The sequence below is a fragment of the Rhinolophus sinicus genome, chromosome 5 (genome assembly GCF_057876585.1).
Source record: "Rhinolophus sinicus isolate RSI-liver-muscle chromosome 5, RSI-T2T, whole genome shotgun sequence".
NCBI classification, from domain to species: domain Eukaryota; kingdom Metazoa; phylum Chordata; class Mammalia; order Chiroptera; family Rhinolophidae; genus Rhinolophus; species Rhinolophus sinicus.
Genome location: NC_142505.1, coordinates 18,344,779 through 18,364,250, shown reverse-complemented (window position 1 = coordinate 18,364,250; position 19,472 = coordinate 18,344,779). Strand labels below are relative to the sequence as shown.

Sequence of the window (19,472 nt, the reverse complement as noted above, 5' to 3'; positions counted from 1 at the left end):
AAATACCTTTCTTTTGGAGGGTAGGTAGTATATTTAGCGTTGGTTTAGTTTTTTGTATTGCTGGCAGAGTTGCTTTACTTTAAGTTCCTTACTGATACTCTGTATGATCTATCCATTGTTGAAAGAAGGGTGTTGAAATCCCCTACTGTTAATTGTGTTGCTGTTTCTGACTTCCGATCTGTTAATACTCTCTTAATATATTTAGGTGCTCTGATATTGGGTGTATATATACTTTTTGAAATTATTATATTATCTTGATAAATTGACCTTTTGACATAATTAATCATTATATAATGACCTTTTGTCTGTTACAGTTTTTGACTTACAGTATATTTTGTCTGGTATAAGTATAGCCACTCCCAGACTGACTTATTTTTTATTTACATAGAATATCTTTTTCTATCCCTTCACTTTCAGCCTATATGTGTCCTGAAGTGAGTTTCTTTTAGGCAGCATATATTTGGGGCTTATATACACCAGGTCTTTTGATTGGAGAATGTGTTCCATTTATATTTAAAGTAGTTTTTGATAGGAAAAAAACTATCGCCATCTTGTTTTCTGGATGTTTTATAGTTCCTTTCTTCTCTTGCTGTCTTTGTGATTTGATTTTCCTTAGTGGTATTCCTTTCTCTTTTATCTTTTGTCTATTTACTACTTTTTATTTTATTTTACTATTTACTGTTTTTGCTTTGTGGGTACCCTGAGGTTTACATAAAACATCTTAGAATTATAATAGTCAATTTTAGAATGGGACTATATCAAACTTAAAAGCTTCTGCACAACAAAAGAAACCATCGACAAAATAAAGAGGCAGCCAACTGAATGGGAGAAGATTTTTGCAAACAGTGCCTCCGATAAAGGGCTAATATCCAAAATATACTAGGAACTCATGCAACTCAACAACAAACAACACAATTGAAAAATGGTCAGAGGACCTGAAGAGACGTTTCTCCAAAGAAGACATACAAATGGCAAATTGACATAGGAAAAAATGCTCAACATCACTAATCATCAGAGAAATGCAAATAAAAACCACAATGAGATATCACCTCACCCCAGTTAGAATGGCTATCATCAACAAGACAAATAGTAACAAGTGTTGGAGAGGCTGTGGAGAAAAAGGAACCCTCTTACACTGTTGGTGGGAATGCAGACTGGTGCAGCCGCTATGGAAGGCAGTGTGGCGGTCCCTCAAAAAATTATGAATAGAATTACCATATGACCCAGCAATCCCTCTCCTGGGCATCTACCCAAAAAATCTGAAAACATTTATACATAAAGACACATGTGCTCCAATGTTCATTGCAGCTTTATTTACAGTGGCCAAGACATGGAAACAACCAAAATGTCCTTTGATAGATGAATCAAGTTGTGGTATAGATACACAATGGAATACTATTCAGCTGTAAGAAAAAATGAAATAGGACCATTTGTGACAACATGAATGGATCTTGAGATTATAATGCTAAGCGAAATAAGTCAGACAGAAAAAGCAGAGAAGGATATGATTTCACTGATATGTAGTATATGAACCAAAAACAACAAAAGAACAAGACAAACAAAAATTCATAGACACAGACAGTAGTTTAGTGGTTACCAGAGGGTAAGTGGGGAGGGGGACGGGAGATGAGGGTAAAGGGGATGAAATATATGGTGATGGAAGGAGAACTGACTGGGTGGTGAACACACAATGGGATTTATAGATGATGTAATACAGAATTGTACACCTGAAATCTATGTAATTTTACTAACAATTGTCACCCCAATAAACTTAAAAAAAAAAAAAGTCAATTTTAAGCTCATAATTTAACTTCAGTCACATTCAGAATCTCTATCCCTTTACCCCTGTCTCCCATTTTATGTTATAAATGTCACAATTTACATCTTTTTATCTTGTGTGTTTTAACAAAGTATTATAGCTACAAATATTTTAGCTTTTTTTCTTTGTTGTTTTTTTTTTTGGTGGGGAGGGGTCTTCCAACGTTTACATTAAAGTGATTTACACATCATTACAGTACTAGACTAGTCTGAATTTATTTTGTACTTATTTTACTAGTGGATTTTATACTTCCATGTGTTTTTTACGTAAGTAACTATTGTCCTTTCGTTTCAACTTTAGGAAATCCCATTAGCGTTTTTTGTAAGGCAAGTCCGGTAGTGATGAACTCCTCTTCAGATTTTGTTTTTGTCTGCGAAAGTCTTTTCTGAAGGTCATTTTTTGCTAGGTAAAGTATTCTTGGTTGGCAGTTTTTTCTTTCAGCACTTTGAATGTGTCATAGCACTCTGTTGGATCTACAAGGTTTCTGATGAAAAATCTGCTGATAGCCTTATGCAGGTCTCCATGTATAAGTTTCTCTTTTTTCTCTTTCCCCTTTAAAACTTTCCTCTTTGTCTTTGATTTTTGATAGTTTTATTATGTCTTACAGTGAAGTCCTATATGAGTTGACTATTGGCACCTAAGAGCTTCTTTGTCTATCCGTCTCCCCAGATTTAGGAATTTTTCAGCCATTATTTTTTAAATAAGCTTTATACCCCTTTCTCTATTTTTTCTCCTTCTAAGACTCTCATAATGAGAATACTGCTTCCCTTGATAATGTCGCATAAATAACGTAGGCTATTTTTCAGTCTTTTTCATTCACTTTTTTCTTCTCTGCCTTGATAATTTCAAATGACCTCCTTTCTAGTTCTCACATTCTTTCTTCTCCTTGTTAAAGTCTGCTGTTGATGTTCTTAACTGAATTTTTCATTCCATTTATGTATTCATCAGCTCGAGTATTTCCATTGGTTCTTTTTTATGATCTGCCGCTCTGTTGAATTTCTCATTTTGTTTGTGTATTGTTTTCCTGATTTCATTGTCTATCTTGGGTTGTCTCATAGCTTGCTGAGCTTCCTTAAAACAATTATTTTGAAATCTTTGTCACGCAATTTATAGATCTATTTCTTTGTGGTCAGTTGCTGGAAAATAATTGTGTTCCTTTGGTGGTGTGATGTTTCCTTGATTTTTCATGTTTCTTATAGCCTTGCATTGATGTCTGCTCATTTGATGGACTGGTTTTGGTGGGGAAAGACCTTATCCCACAGGTGTGTGTGAGGGTGTCAGCTGGACAGGCTGTAGCAGTTCTTGCTCCAAGGAAGAACCAGAGATGTAGCTTCCAACAGCTGAGGTTAACGTTGGTAACGATTGCAGGGATTCTCATCAGCTAAAGCTGCAAGTGTCCACAGGGCTGGTGAGGGCTGTGTGGGGCCTCCTGGTCTCTTCCTTTTATCCCACGGGTTATTGTCATGGCTAAGTGGATCTCTCTTGGCACCAGGTCTGTCTCATGGACGCCCTCTTAGTAGTGGTGGTACTGGTGGGTTCCCATGGAGTAACCATGGAGCCAGAGACTGGAGCACAGGCACTCATGGAGCCGCCACGGAGCCAGGGTCTGGCGTTCAGGTGCCCACAGAGCGGCTGCAGAGCCAGAGTCTAAAGTGCCTCTGGGGCCCAGAGCGTTTGTGGGGTTGGGGTGGGGCATGGCAGCTCTGGTTTTGAGGCAGTGCAACGGCAGCTCCTTGTTGGCAACACAGCAGCATCTCCCTTTCCTGGGGATCTGTGGCAGTGATGGCTTTGCTTGCCCTAGTGGCTAAAGCTTCTGCTGTTCTCTGGTGAGCAGGCCACTGGGGTCTGCACCAATGAACACTGTGGGCTTCACCTTTGAAAGCTGCAGGGAATCTGGGGCTGTTGGGGCTGTTGAGGTCCTCAGCAGCAAAGCCTCTTTAGGTCCCCTCCACAAAAAAGGCCACTAGGGGCTGTGATGGCACCTACCATATGACTGATCCTGATAGCCCTGCCCTTCTTCTTTGTTCCTACCGTGTTTCCCTGAAAATGAAACCTAGGCAGACAGTCAGCTCTAATGCGTCTTTTGGAGCAAAAATTAATATAAGACCCAGTCTTATTTTACTATAATATAAGACCGGGTCTTATATAATATAGTATAATTTATGATATGATATGATATGATATGATATGATAATATAATATAAAATACCAGGTCATGTTAATTTTTGCTCCAAAAGACACATTCGAGCTGATTGTCTGGCTCTTATAGGTCTTATTTTCAGGGAAACCAGAGTAGCTGTCTCCAGATGTCTCAGCTAAGCCTATCTCCCTAGCAATCCTTTCTGTGTGGTTATTCTCCATTTTTTCCTTCATTGTGCTGTTGTAGGATCTTAACTGTACTTTCGAGCTTTTGCAGGGATATTTCCCCTCATGGATAGCTGTCTTATTTCTTGTTTTTTTGTGGGTGGGACAAAGGCTGGTGTCTCCTAATACTCCATCTTGCTGACATCATTCCTCAGAATACTTTCTATTTTGTTCTAATTTGCTTTTTATTTTTGAAATTTTTTCTATTTAGCCTATCTTTTGCTTATCTTGACAGTAATTTTTGACATTAAGAAATGTATAATTCTTTATCATAGGTCTTTTATTTAATAATAATAGTAGCAATAGTCTCTAAGTGCTTTAGAGACGTTATATTGTTTACTCATCACAGCTACCTTATGATATAGGTACTATTGTTATCCCTCTTTTACAGATGAAGAAATGAGAGCCCAGAGAACGTAAATTATTTACCCAACCAAGGTCACAAAGCTAGTAAAGTATGGAACTAATTAAACCCAGGCAGTATGATTTTAACAACCTGTACTCTTAAGCTTTAGGTTATACTTCCTTGTAGGCTATTGTGGCTTATCTTAGCCCTCCAAAGATATTGTTTCTGCTTCCTGTGATACTAGTTTTTGTCATTTGTTGATTTTGACGCTTAGCTTTTATATTGCTTACTTTTCTCAAATGTTTGATTTTTGGGTCTGTGCGTTTTTTGGTATTTGATCAAATCTGTCTAAAAATGCAATAGTGCTGTGTCTAGTGAAGGAGAATCATGCCTTGCTGTTGTGGTGGATACATCAAACTGTACTGGATACGAGGATTTCCTATTCATTTTCCTTCTGTCTAGCATTGTTGTGCTTTTTGAGTCTCTTGTCTACATATAATGCAGATGCCTCTGATGCCCACTAACTTAATTGGCAGTGGTAGGGGAAGGGGATCCACCTGCTTGTCTGGCTTTGTTCTAATGACATTACCCTGAGGATTTCTGCAGGATTCTCTTCTGCCCCCCTTAGCTGCTTTATATGAAACGGAGTATCTGTGACATTGCTGCCTCCCACCCCTACCCCCACCCCCACCCCCGTGGTTTAGTTTACTGCTGCTTTCAGTTTGGGCTGTGGTGTCTTCAAAATCATTTCTTCCCATTTGTCATCTTTCATTGATTAAATTTCTCATTCCTTAAGGTCATATTTTCTTGTTTTACAGTACTGTTACTGTTTTCTTATGGTTTTATTGATGTTGTAATTTATTCTTTAGCCTGTAATTTTTAGAGTTGTAGGATTGGAGGCGATTATGTCAAGTGTGCCCCTTTCATTTTAATGCTGTCTTCTGTCAGTGTTTCTTACTCTTTTGAGAGTCATTGACTTCTTTAACTATGTGGTGAATTCTGTGTACTCTCACCCTTTTTTAATTCAAATGCAGCTGTCTGCCATTTGTACACTAAGTGATGGCTAAATGTTAATTTGAGCATTCATTTGTAGTATTGTAGGCATTGAGGTGTGGGGGGTGCTTTGTTTTTAGTTGTGTTAGAGGTGTGGACCTATTTCTTGAAAAATAATTTCTTACCAAGTTTGAGGAAAATTGCTATAAAAGTTATATCAGCGGTGCCAAAAAATGTATACAAGTGGACACTTTGGTCAATGTTCAAGCAATAGTTTGCAGTAATCAGAAGTGTCTGGACGCTGATGGTAACCACTTTGAGCACCTCGTAACTGCAGAAGTCAAACGTGACTCGTATTCATCTTTTGTTATTGGTGTATATTGAGTATTACAATTTTAATACAGTTTTCCTTATTAGGTTGGTGCAAAAGTAATTGCGTTTTAAAAGAACAAAAATTACGAAAAACCATAATTACTTTTGCACCAACCTGATAAAATGTGTATACATTTTTTTGGCACTCTTTGTATTTATGTAGCCATAGAGTTAATAACTATAAAGACACTTGCATTTAAAATGTAATTAGAAGGATAGAGCTGTTTCTTTCTAGCAAGCAAAGTTTTGTAACATTTCTTTTTTTTCTGTTTTCTCTAGGTTTAACTATAGATCAACACATCATCTTGCGTCTCATGGGTTCTATGAATTTTTAAATTGGTTTGATGAAAGAGCATGGTATCCACTAGGAAGAATAGTAGGTGGTACTGTAAGTATATTTGCAGTTATTTATATTCATATCATAAAATTTTATAGTTATTTGAGTAAATCATTAACTGCTAAGATGATGGGGATTCCTGAAAGCTTTGCATGTTTAATACATTTTTCTGTGGCTGGTTATCCAGTATTTAATTTACTAAATCTTTTTTCTTGACACGCCCCTTTTCCCCCCACCCCACACACCTGTTTGGGGGTTATCTCAGGCTAACCACTATTTCTGACAAATGGTGGAGGCTGTGAGGGGATCTCTTGTCACAGTGTATCTTAATTTCGGGTTATTTGTGTGTTTTTGTTTTGTTCTGTAGCAACTTTATTGAAAAAACAGTTTTTGGAACTAAATAGAATTTTAGAAGAATCAGATCATTCTAATTTTCCAGGTCCCAAATCTGTCCTAAATTACTCCAGGTAATTGAGTATTGATCATAGTTCATGGGGAATTATTATCTTCAGAAGAAAATATTTTTAGTTATTTGGGATATAACAAGAATGCTGAAGAGAAGGTGAAAGACAGGACACCTATTGGGGAGACATACGCGTTTAGCATTGTTTTCTTCTTGATCATTTTTGTCAGAGGTTTATCAGTTTTACTAAGTTCATACTTAACCCAAATAAATTTGGACTTTGTTGATTGTCTTTATTAAATATTTGTCTTCTATTGATTAATTTCAGTTTCTTTCCTCCCACTTTCTTAAGTTTATTTTGATGTTTTTTTGGACTTCCTGATAAAATTTGCTCAATAATTTTCAATCTTTCGTTATTATGTGTTCATTAAAGCTATACATTTATAGCTATAAATTTAAAGTTAAAGTTGTAAGTTTTCCACTAATCAGTGTTTTTAGCAACATTGCATAAATTTGGCATGACCTATTTTCATTATTTCTCAAGTCAAAATGTATTTTAATTTCTATTATGTCTTCTGATTCATGGGTTATTTAGAATTGTATTTAACTTTTAAGCATAAAAATATTTCCAATTTATCTTTTTTTTTTTAATCTTCAAATATGTTTTGGTTGGAGAAAAAGTTCAGTATTTTCAATCCTTTGAAGTTTATTGAGACTTATCTTGTGGCCTAGGATTTGGCAAATTTTATAAATGTTCCCTCTGTATTTGTAAAGAATATATTCTCTGTGATAGTAAAGTGTTGTGTTTCTGATTTGAGGCATCTTTTTCTCCTGTATGTAAATAGAGGTAAAGATACAAGGAGAGTAGTCATGATGGTCTCCAGGGCAAATTAGAAAGACACTGAATGCTAAGAGATGTGGTAGATGGCTATTATCTGCACTTCTTGTGCTAGTCTTATCATTCACCTTATTGTATTAATATTTGATGACCAGTTTGTTTCCTGGTCTAACTTTTCATTTTAAATCCTCGGTGGAGGCTTATTTTCTGAGACTCCTGATGTCCTTGGGACCATTCAGATAATTGTTCTCTTTTGCCTTTGGGTGAACCTCTTAGGGTTTTCTTTTTTTTTTTGGACAATTTTTAGTCATGTCTCAGCTTGAGGTTTCTTATACCAGAAGTTGTTATAAATGTGGAACCCATATTCATATATGTGATGAATGACTTTATTTCTTCTTTTGTTTCTATTCAAAGCTTTGGAAGTGAGGCAAAATGTTTCTTACTGCTTCTCTTAATGAATGGGAAGTATTTGTCTAGTCTAGTTTCACAAATAGGCACTGGCTTTGTGCTGGGAACTAGGCCTTTCCTCTGATATCTCTGTTGAGCGATACCCCCTGCCCTCCCCCTCCAACCCCGACACACACACACACACACACACACACACACACACACACACACACCCTCCCTCCAGTTCTTAAGATGTAGATCAGACCAGGAGTATCTTTTTTTCCTCTTATTTGGGGCTCCCAAGGCATTAGTACCTACTTTGAACTTATTTATTTTTGGCATCTGGAGGATTCCCTTTCTTTTGAGCTTAAATATGCCCTTTTTATTGTTGGGTGGGAGTTTTGTTATTTGGTTAGGGTTTATTTTTTTGGTCCTTTCATCCAAGTACTTCCATGTATTTTTGCTGCTTTTTGTGTGTCAGCAGAGTCTGCCATGTTATCATGCATGTATTGACTTACCTTTAGAGATATTTTCAAATTCATTTTCATTGAAAATGGCTGACAAAATCGTACACTGGGACCTGATATTTTATGTGAAACATTTTCATTTTTAAGAAGGATGATGATTGTCACACTTTCCCCCTTTCCTTTATTCCATTCTCCTTCCACACATTTAGTAGGTATTGAGCATCTGTTTTATGTCAAGCATTGTTCTGAATGCTAAGGAAAATTTTTCTGCTAGTCTTTCCTGGAGCTTATATTCTTGTGAGGGTGTTTAGTTAATAGACAATAAATAAAGTAGGTAAAATAAATCGTTTGTGAAATGGTGGTCTGTCATGGAATAAAAGAGGGAATGATTAAAGACCATGGGGAGTTTGCAGTTTTAAATAGTATAGCTAGGAAAGAAAATTGATAACATTCTTTATAGTTTTAGTAATGGAGAAAGAAAAGAATCTTTTAGGATTTAGTTAAGGATGGAAATGTAAATATGCATTTTAATTACTTATGAATAGCTCAAAAATGTCCTATTTACTTTCCTTTGAATCCTCTTAATGTTTTAGATTCTTGTTTTAGAGTAAAAGTCAGGAGTACAACTGTTATTTTAAGTGGTATAAAAACATTCAACCTTCTAGGAGTCCCATAATATTATCTTTGAATTCACAAACTACCTAGTCCTTCATTCCTTAGCCAGAGTTGCTTACTTTCCAAATCTTGGCTTTAAAAGGAAGGAAGAATCATTTATAAATAATACTACATGTAACTTCATCTTCTCTTCTTTTCTCATTCCTTTATACACACACAACTTTAGGCAAAATTGGAGTATGTTAAAACCCTAAACTTAAGGGTAAGTTACATGAGGACCCTATTTTATAGTGAACAAAATAGTGGGATCAATAAGAAAGCTACCCAATTTTCCACTGAAAATCATTTTCAGTGTTATTACTCATTCATTTTATCTGATCTTTTTTCTTTTATTTAAATGCGTATCTCTCCATATATGAGCTTTTTCTTGTATCCAATCCAAAAGAACATTTAATTTTGTAGTGTATAAGGAAAGCAAACTGTTTTTTGAGATGTTATTTTCAAGCTTACTGTAAATGATATGTGATAATAAAGAAGAGAACTTATGTTAGTCTTTTCAGCTACCTTATTTTATATGTAATTAAGTTTGCCATTTTTTTCTTCCTAGGTTTACCCAGGGTTGATGATAACAGCTGGCCTTATCCATTGGATTTTAAATACATTGAACATAACAGTTCACATAAGAGATGTTTGTGTGTTCCTTGCACCAACTTTTAGCGGCCTTACATCTATATCTACTTTCTTGCTTACCAGAGAACTTTGGAACCAAGGAGCAGGACTTCTAGCTGCTTGTTTTATTGCTATTGTGCCAGGTTACATTTCTCGGTCAGTAGCTGGATCCTTTGATAATGAAGGCATTGCAATTTTTGCACTTCAGTTCACGTACTACTTGTGGGTAAGTAACATTTAATTTTTTGCTACTGTTAATGCCCATGAACTTTCTGCTGAAATGCTGTAGGTTGCACACATTTGTCTTTGATCAGTTAATTATAGTTGTACCGTGTTTCCCCGAATAGTCAGACAATCAGCTCTAATGCGTCTTTTGGAGCAAAAATTAATATAAGACCCGGTCTTATAGAAGACCCAAATATTGTATTGTATTGTATTGTATTGTATTGTATTGTATTGTATTGTATTGTATTGTATTGTATTGTAGTATTGTATTGTATTGTATTGTATTGTATTGTATTGTATTGTATTGTATTGTATTGTATTGTATTATATTATATTATATTATATTATATTATATTATATTATATTATATTATACCCAGTCTTACATTATATAAGACCCGGTCTTATATTATAGTAAAACAAGACCGAGTCTTATATTAATTTTTGCTCCAAAAGATGCATTAGAGCTGACTGTCCGACTAGGTCTTATTTTCGGGGAAACACTTTACACAGATACTTTTGTTACTGTTCACAATAAATTTAATAATGAATAACATTTAAAAATGTCAGGAACTGTATCTCCATATATGTAATACTGTTGCGGAAAACGGCGAGGACTGAGAAACTCAAGCAGCACGCAGAGATCAGGGAGAACAGTTGTATTACGCCGGCGGGCTCAGCGGGATCATTCCCAAAAGACTGAGCACTCGCTGGGGTCGGGCATTTTGTTATATAGCATTAGACTTCTGGGTTTGGGAGGGTTCGCGCCATAGCTATTGCGGCGCTAAGGGATTGGTTAAAGCTGGCCAGGGTGCCGGGGAGGTCCATCCCTAACATCTGTGATCGTCAGATACTGTTCTGACGGGGAAAGCCCCTGACGGCAGTGCGCGCAGGAAAACTACTCTCATAAGATGTCAGAGGAGGTAGGGGGACAGAAAGCCCCTAACGGCTGATATTGCCGGTGACTACACTAACATGCTGGAAACTGCTCTGACAATACATATGTATATGTAATTTTGCTGTGCCTATTTTACAGATGATGATGATAACGTCCTTTATAAGTCATAGCTTCAAAAAAGAGGGTATCACAAAACATGCTTTTGATTTTGTTTCTTTTTTTGTGGCGGGGAGAAGGGTCAGACATACTTAGAAAAGTTGAAATGTGGTTCAGTGTCTTGGGATTTTGAATTCTGTTTGCAAAATTAGCATTATTTTGCTGTTACCAAGTTATTTCTTCATTCCCAATCTGTGTATCTTTTATTTCCTTGTCTTTTTGTATTAACTAGTACTTCCGGTACGATGTTGTAAAGGAGTGGTGAGAGAGGACATCCTTGCCTTGTTCCTGATCTTAGTGGGAAAGCTTTGAGTTTCTCACCATTAATTATGATGTTAGCTGTACATTTTTTGTATATATTATTATCAGGGACGTTTCACTCTATTGCTAGTTTGCCAAGAGACTTTATCATGAATCGATGCTGAATTTTGTCAAATGCTTTTTCTGTATCTATTGATATATAATAGCTACATGATCTTTTTCCTTTGACCTTTTGATATGAATTACATTAATTAATTTTCAGATGTTGAACCAGCCTTTTGTACATGGGATAAATCTAACTTGGTCATGGTGTATAATTCTTATAATACATTGTTGCATTTGATTTGCTAATATTTTGTTGAGGATTTTTGCATCTTTGTTCATAAGAGATACTGGTCTACATCTGTAGTTTTCTTTTCTTATAATGTCTTTGTCTTGTTTTGGTATTAAGATATTGCTGGCCTCATAGAATGAGTTAAATATTCCCTCTGCTTCTGTTTTCTGAAAGAGATTGTAGAGAATTGATATTAATTTTTTCCTTAAATGTTTGGTAGAATTCATCGGTGAACTGAGCTTGGCCTGGTGCTTTCTGTTTTGGATGGTTATTTACTGACTCCTTTTTAAAAATAGATACAGGCTATTCAGATTTTCTATTTCTTCTTTTGTGAGTTTTGGCAGATTTTTGTCTTTTAGGAATTGGTTCATTTCATTTAGGATATCAAATTTGTGGTCTAGAATTTTTCATAGTATTCCATTATTATTCTTTTAAGAATGTTTATGGGCTCTGTAGTGATGTTCCTTTTATTTCTGATATTAGTAATTTGTGTCCTCTTTTTTTTTCTTTGTTAGCCCTGGCTAGAGTCTTATCAATTTTGCTGCTCTTTCAGAGAGCTAGTTTTTTGGTTTCACTGATTTTTCTCTATCTGTTGTCTGTTTTCAATTTTAATTTTTGCTCTGATTCTTACTTCTTTTCTTCTGTTTCCTTTGGATTTAAATTTACCTTATTTTTCTAGTTTCCTAAGGTGGAAACTTAGATTATTGGTTTAGATCTATCTTTCTCTTCTAATACATGCATTCAGTGCTATAACTGTCCCTATAAGTCCTGCTTTCTCTGCATCTCACAAAAATACAGTGAATGTTTAAATTTAAAAAAAAATTATTACAGTAAAAGACACATTGTAATTAATCCTCTTCAAAGTGCCCTCCCCCTTGCTTTGAACACACTTATCCCATCGTTCTTGCCACTTTCTGAAGTAGTTCTGGAATCCTCTTTCATGAGTGTCTTTAGTTGTACCGTCATGGTTGCCTGTGTCCTGAAGCGATTCAAAACATTTACCTTTCACGGTCATTTTGACTTTGAGGAAGAGCCAGGAGTCACACACTGCCAGATCCAGTGAATATGGTGGATGAGGACACAGCGTAATGATTTTATTTGACAGAAATTGCCATATACCAGAAGCGATGTGTGACATGGAGCCTTAATGCTGTGATACAGTGAATGCTGTATCAAAATACAGTGAATGCTGCTGCCAAGTGCCGTCCAGTGGAAGGGCAGGGATCTTCAATACGGGAAGCAGTGCATTGAACTTTAGTAACAGTGTGTGACTGAGTTTCAACTGGTTTGGTGCAGTCAGTCAGGTGTGAGCTACGGTTGAGAGAAGGTGTGTTTTAAAGTGTACTGTAAATCCTCCTCCATCATGACAACGCTCCTTGTCACATATCGCTTCTTGTATATGGCAATTTCTGTCAAATAAAAACATTGCCATGTGTCCTCATCCACCTTATTCACTGGATCTGGCACCGTGAGACTCCTGGCTCTTCCCCAAAGTAAAAATGACCATGAAAGGTAAACGTTTTGAATCGATTCAGGACATCAAGGCAGCCATGACAGCACAACTAAAGACACTCACATAAGAGACTTTCAGAACTGCTTCAGAAAAGTGGCAAGAATGATGAGATGAGTGTGTTCGAAGCAAGGGGGAGTATTTTGAGGGAAATTAATGGCAATGTGTCTTCTACTGTAATAAATTTTTAAAATTTAAACATTCATAATATTTTTTTATCACACCATATACCAAATTTTGTTTATCCATCAGTTGGTGGACACTTGGATTTCCAGTTTTGAGTTATTATAAATAATGGTGCTATGACCATTAGGTACAAGTATTTGTGTGGACATGTTTTCATTTTTCCTAGGTAATAAATACCTAGAACTGGAAATGCTGGGTTGTATGGTGTAACTCCTCCTTAATAAACTACCAAACCATTTTCCAAAAGATGTAACATTTTTCATTCAACCAACATTATATGGGGGTTCTAATTTTTCCTCATTCTTGAAAACATTGGTTTCATCAGCTTGATTATAGCCATTCTAGAGGGTAGTCTAGTAATATATCATTGTGGTTTTAATTTGCGTTTAGGATTTATAATGACTTAATGTTGATATCTTTTCATGCGCTTGTTGGCCATTCGTATGCTCTTTGAAGTATTTATTCAAATCTTTTACTCATTTTTAGAAGGAGGGTAATCTGTCTTATACTGGAGCTGTAAGATTTCCTTTATTTATTTTGGATAAAGGTCATGAATGTGACAGGTCCTTTGTCAGTATGTGTTTTACATATATTCTCTCTGGTCTAGCCCTCTTTTCTTTTTCTTTTTTTTCTTTTCCTTTTTTTTTTTTTTTTGTTTTTGAAGAACAAAAGTTTAGAATTATGATGAAGTCTTATTTTTTTTTATGGATTATACTTTTGGTGTCATATCCAAGAAATTGTTACCTAACTCAAGGTCACACATGTGTCCTAGGTTTTATTCATGAAGTTTAGCTGTTACATTTGTGTCTATGATCCATTTAGAGTGAATTTTTTAAATACAGTGTAAATTAAGGGTCCAAGCTCCCCACTCATTTTTGGTCACGTGGATATCCAGTTGTTGTTCAGACATTATTTGGTGAAAAGACAATCCTTTGTTGAAAATTAATTGACCATAAATCATGGGTTTATTTCTCAACTATTCTGTTTCATTGATCTATATGTCTATCCTTATGCCATTGACACACTGTCTTGATTAATGTTGCTTCATGTTACATTTAAATTTGGGAGGTACTATATAGGTTTTTATATATTGATCATGTATCCTGTGACTTTGCTAAACTTGCATGTTAAGTTTTTAAGTTCCCTTGGGATTTTACAAGATCGTGTTATGTGCAAATAGTTTTGCTTCTTCTTTTGCAATTTGTATACACTAATTTTTTTTTCTTGATTGATTGTAGTGGCTAGAACCTCTAATATAGTGTCCAATAAAAGTAATGAGAATGGACATCCTTTCCTTCCTGATCTCAAGGGAAAAGCATTCAGGCCTTCACCGTTAATTATGATGATAGTTGTAGGTTTTTTGTATGTGCTCTTTATCATAGATAAAGGAAGTTTTCTTCTATTTTCAATTTGAGAGGTTTTATCATGAATGGGTATTAGATTTTGTCAAATACTTTTTTTATGTCTATTGAGTTGATCATATGGTTTTTGTCCTTTGTTACATTAATTTGGGGTTTCTCTACTTCAGCACTATTGACATTTTGGGCCAAGGCAATTCTTTGTTATGCATGATGTTTCGTGCACTGTAGTATGTTTAACAGTATCCCTTGCCTCTACACACTAGATGCCAGGTTGTGACAACCAAAAATGTCTCCAGATATTGCCCCTGTGGGGGCAAAATCACCCTTAGTTGAAAACCACTGCATTAATTTATTTTCAGATGTTAAAATAACTTTGAATTCATGGAATAAATTACATTTGTTCATGATGTATGATCCTTTTTAATACATTGCCAGGTTGTATTGCATATATTTTGTTAAGGATTTTTACTTCTTTATCCACATGGGATATTAACATGTTATTTTTGTTTTCTTGTGATAATCGTTGTCTGGCTTTGGTGTTAGAGTTATACTGGGCGCCTAAAATAAATTAGGGGAATGTTTCCTTCCCCTCTATTTTCTGAAAGAGTTTTTACAGGATTGGGATTGTTTCTTCCTTAACTGTTGGGACTTTCACGAGTGAAGCCATCTGAATCTGGGAAGATTTTTTAAAATTGCTAATTCAATTTTTATTGACATAGCTCTGTTCTGATTTTGTTTCTTCATGAGTAATTTGATAAAGTGTATCATTTTTGAAATTGTTCCATTTCATCTAAATGATCTAATTTTTGGCACTTCATAATGCTCCTTTATAACTATTTTAATTTCTGTACAGTCTGTAGTGATTTCACCTCTTCCTAGTATTGGTCATTTGTATCTTCTCTGTTTTCTTGGTTAGTTTAAACTTTCTAACTAAAGTTTATCCAACTTTTGATTTCATTGATTTTTCTGTATATGTACTATTCTATTTTCATTTCTTGATCTTTATTATTTCCTTCTTTGTATTTGGTTTGCTCTTTTCTAGCTTCTTGAGGTTTAAGCTTAAGTTATTTTTGCTCTTTCACTTTTCTAATATGAGAATTAAGGCTATATAATCATTGCTTTAGCTGTATTCTGTATATTTTCATAATGTGTTTTCATTGTCATGCAAAGATTTTTTAATTTCGTGATTTCTTCTTTGACCCATGGGTTCTTTAGAAGGGAATTGTTCCAAATATTTGGAAATTTCCCAGCATTCTTTGTCTTGTTGATTTCTAATTCTTTTGTTGTTGAAGAATTCTAATTCAGGTGTTTCAATATCAACAAGTCAAAGATTGAGTTCAAAAACCACCCATCGGCACCCACCATCTGTTGGCTTTCCTCCTCCCCACCAATGGCTAGTAGCTCAAGCTAGGAAACTACCTTTTCTCAATTTCTTTTTGTCTATTACTCTTTAATTCCAGTAGCTCACCAAAAAATGTTGATTTGGTCTGTGAGCATAACCTCTCCTTTCTGTATAAATTCCTACTACTATAAATTTGGACCTCAACACCCACTTAGTCTGTTATACCAGTCTCGTAACTTGTATTTTTGTTACCAGGAGCATTCATGATCTCTAAGGACCTTTTGACACTCAGTGTCTGTACTCACCATATGGTCTCTATCATATTGAGCTTTCACTGTAGTCCTGAGTTATAATGTGTGTGTTCAACATAGCCCAGCAAAGTTTTCATGTATTAGTAAATACTGAGGATATATTTGGTTTACCGTATGTATCTTTTACTTATTCTCTCAGGCCACACAGTTGGCTTTAGTCTTTTTTTTCTTTTTTTTGTAATTGTAGCAGTCTGGGTCCAATCAATCACAGTAGGTTAAATAGAGAAGTTTTATATAACGAAATATTAACTACAATAGAAGAACAACTAAGATAGAAGGAAACTATATGGTATCATAGGGCTGAGGGAGAGAACCAAAAAAAAACAAGCTTGGAAAGGATTTAGATCTCATTGAGGAGGGTGTGGTTCAGCTCACCAACAGTAGAGAAGTTCTGTGGCTTGGCCAGGCTGGAGCTGGTTTGGAGCTGCCAGACAAGCAATAAACCACCCTCTGGAGTGTAGGCACATAGGGGGTAGGGAGCTGGCAACCTGTATAATGGTGTGCAGTAGGAGTCTGAGTACCAGCAGGGGACAGGGCAGGAGGCTTTCAGAGTTTGTGTGGTGCTTCTGGTCACCATGTCATGAGGACTGCAGAAAGGTCATTACTAGATCAAAGCTGCAAAGTCACAGACTACTTTGTTTTGGGCTCATGGCTGGTGGCAGTACCACCAGATGTCCTTACACCCATACACCGACTCCAGCCTACACCTGAAATGATTGGAGAGCCTCTTCTCCTGCAGTATTTGTCCGGAGCCTTTACTGAGAAACCTTAGCATCATACTCACTTTAAAGGAGAAATACTTAGAGGAATTCTTTTATCACAGAGCATATACCGTGTTTCTCTGGAAATAAGACCTAGTCGGACAATCCTGTCTAATGCGTCTTTTGGAGCAAACATTAATATAAGACCCAGTCTTATTTTACCATAAGACTCGGTCTTATATGATGTGATATGATAGGATAGGATAGGATAGGATATAATACTGGGTCTTATTTTGCTACAAGACCGGGTATAATATAATATAATATATAATATAATATACAGGATCTCATATTAACTTTTGCTCCAAAAGACTCATTAGAGCTGATTGTCCGCCTAGGTCTTATTTTCGGGGAAACACGGTATTGAAGGCTGTATTTGGATGTAAGAGGCAAGAAATGGTAACTGGTACACAAATATAAGGGACTTAATGGTCATTTGCAAGCTTTCCCTGCCAACGTTTTTTCTTTTTCTCTACCTCTAGTGTACTGGACAGCCTATCCTTTGTACTCTCAATCTCTGTTTTTTCCTTGTTTGCTCTATTAATCTACCTACCACAGCCTTCTGTGCCCCTGTCCTTCAGATTCCTTTTTGTTTCTGTTCCATCTCACCTCTGAGAACACTGTTTCTTTTACTCTTGCACACTTAGAATTAGGCCTTTCTAAACATTCTTTTCCATTTCCCTGGTACTCACTCCCTTCCCTAAAAATTATCTTTTGCCCTCTGTGCCTTTGGTCTCTGTATGATTTGGCAGCACTACTTGGTTCCAACTCACTTCTGCAATTCAGTATAGGAATAATATCTCATCTGCCCTGGAAGTTTTTCTCACTTAAAAATTTTCAATATTTTAGTATACCCCCTTCCCTATTCACATTTTGACATAGGGCCTACCTGTCGTTTTACCCTGTGAAAGATAAACCTTTTTAAAATCAAGGTAGATTTTGGGGGTCAGTGGGAAGATACTTTGTCACATATAACGAGTGTGAACTATGATGTTCAATTCAAAGCGGTTTGTCACTAGTCTAATAGAAGTCAACCTCATATATCTTTCAAGTGCTGTAAACTAAGAATGGTTTCTCTTCCCTTCCTCTGTCCCCTTTTTTTTTTTTTTTAACATTTCCCCCAAAGGTTGGATGTCACCTGTAGTTTGCTTTAATGTACTAGTAGAGGCCCATTTTAAAAGTAAAGAATTACTTGAAATCAGCTCTATAGGATACTGTTAAATTTGAACTTCTATCAGGACATGGCAATAACTTTTTTAATACAGAGTTGCTCGTAATGGGGCTTACGTCTCTCATTTCTTTAGGACACTCACGTGGTTCATCTTAAAATTGACCCTTTGGCATAAGTATTTAGAACTTGTGTTTCTAAAATTTAAAATTCAGTTTTCTAAGGTTGCTAACGTATTTTTCTTTTTTGAGATGAACATATATAAACTCTTTTCCGTGGATTATTTTTTATGTTTCTTAAGTCAGTAGAGATTTGTTAACTATTTGAATCTTTTTGTACTGCAAGATGTCTTTCCAGTTCAGGGGAATTGAGAATTTTACTGATACATCATTAGGCCATCTAGAAACTAATTTTGGGAATATAAATTTCTTGGAGATATTTATTATAGTATCTGAAAATTTCTAGATGAGAAGTTTTCAAAAATGGATGCTCATAATTAGAATTATATGTGAGATATAAATAATCACATTCAAATAAAGGAAAAATTCAGCTTAAAGTATAATGTCTAAGCAAATTAACCATATGGAAATGTAGATTAAACAAATTTATTCTTCAGTTATAGTCTCAGTTTGTTGATAGTAATCATTTTAAGGTAGAAGATATAACAAATGGAAAAATATAATTTGTTTCTGTTAAGTTGATACATTTATAGAAAGCCAAATAACTAGAAATAAAATCAAAGCTATTCCTAACGTGTCTGACTACTGTCCAGTGTTGTAAATGCATGTATTAAGTGGATCTGAATACCTGAATAACTTCAGCACCTTTTTTTTAAAATAACTTAGCTTTTTGTAATACAGGTTTACTAAACATTTAACATTTTTTAATTCAGCAGGAGCATTTGTAAATATTATTACTACGTTTGCTTTTTTTTTTTTTTTTAGGTAAAATCTGTGAAAACTGGGTCAGTTTTTTGGACAGTGTGCTGCTGCTTATCGTATTTCTATATGGTAAGAGTTTATATTTGAATATACAGGATGTCTAACAAGTCTTTGTGGCAGTTCATCCAGTTCCTCTTCATCATTCTCCTCTTATCCAGGGCTAGCGCTCCACTTTGTTTCTCCTGAAATCTTTAGGATCTTAATTTTGTTTAATGTATACTCTTTTATTGTCACCATTCTCTTCCCTACCCTTACTGTCAGGACCCATAATGACTTTTCTTTCAGTGGGGAGGGTTAATATTCAACCTCTCAAATAGAATATTTGCAGCAAGTGAAACAAAAATTTTCTTTTCAAATAATGGTCACATCCTCTAGGTTAACCTGTAAACTGCCTATATAATTTTTTTCA

General features: G+C 35.5%; 1 protein-coding gene across 1 annotated transcript in view; it reads left to right on the top strand.

Annotated features, from left to right (window-relative positions):
- Positions 1–19,472, top strand: part of STT3B (STT3 oligosaccharyltransferase complex catalytic subunit B) — an 85,982-nt gene that overhangs the window by 34,282 nt on the left and 32,228 nt on the right. Inside the window, exons 2-4 of the mRNA XM_019727747.3 lie at positions 6,174–6,282; positions 9,549–9,836; positions 19,067–19,132. Coding sequence (XP_019583306.1) covers positions 6,174–6,282; positions 9,549–9,836; positions 19,067–19,132 — 463 coding nt within the window. The remainder of the gene's footprint in view (positions 1–6,173; positions 6,283–9,548; positions 9,837–19,066; positions 19,133–19,472) is intronic.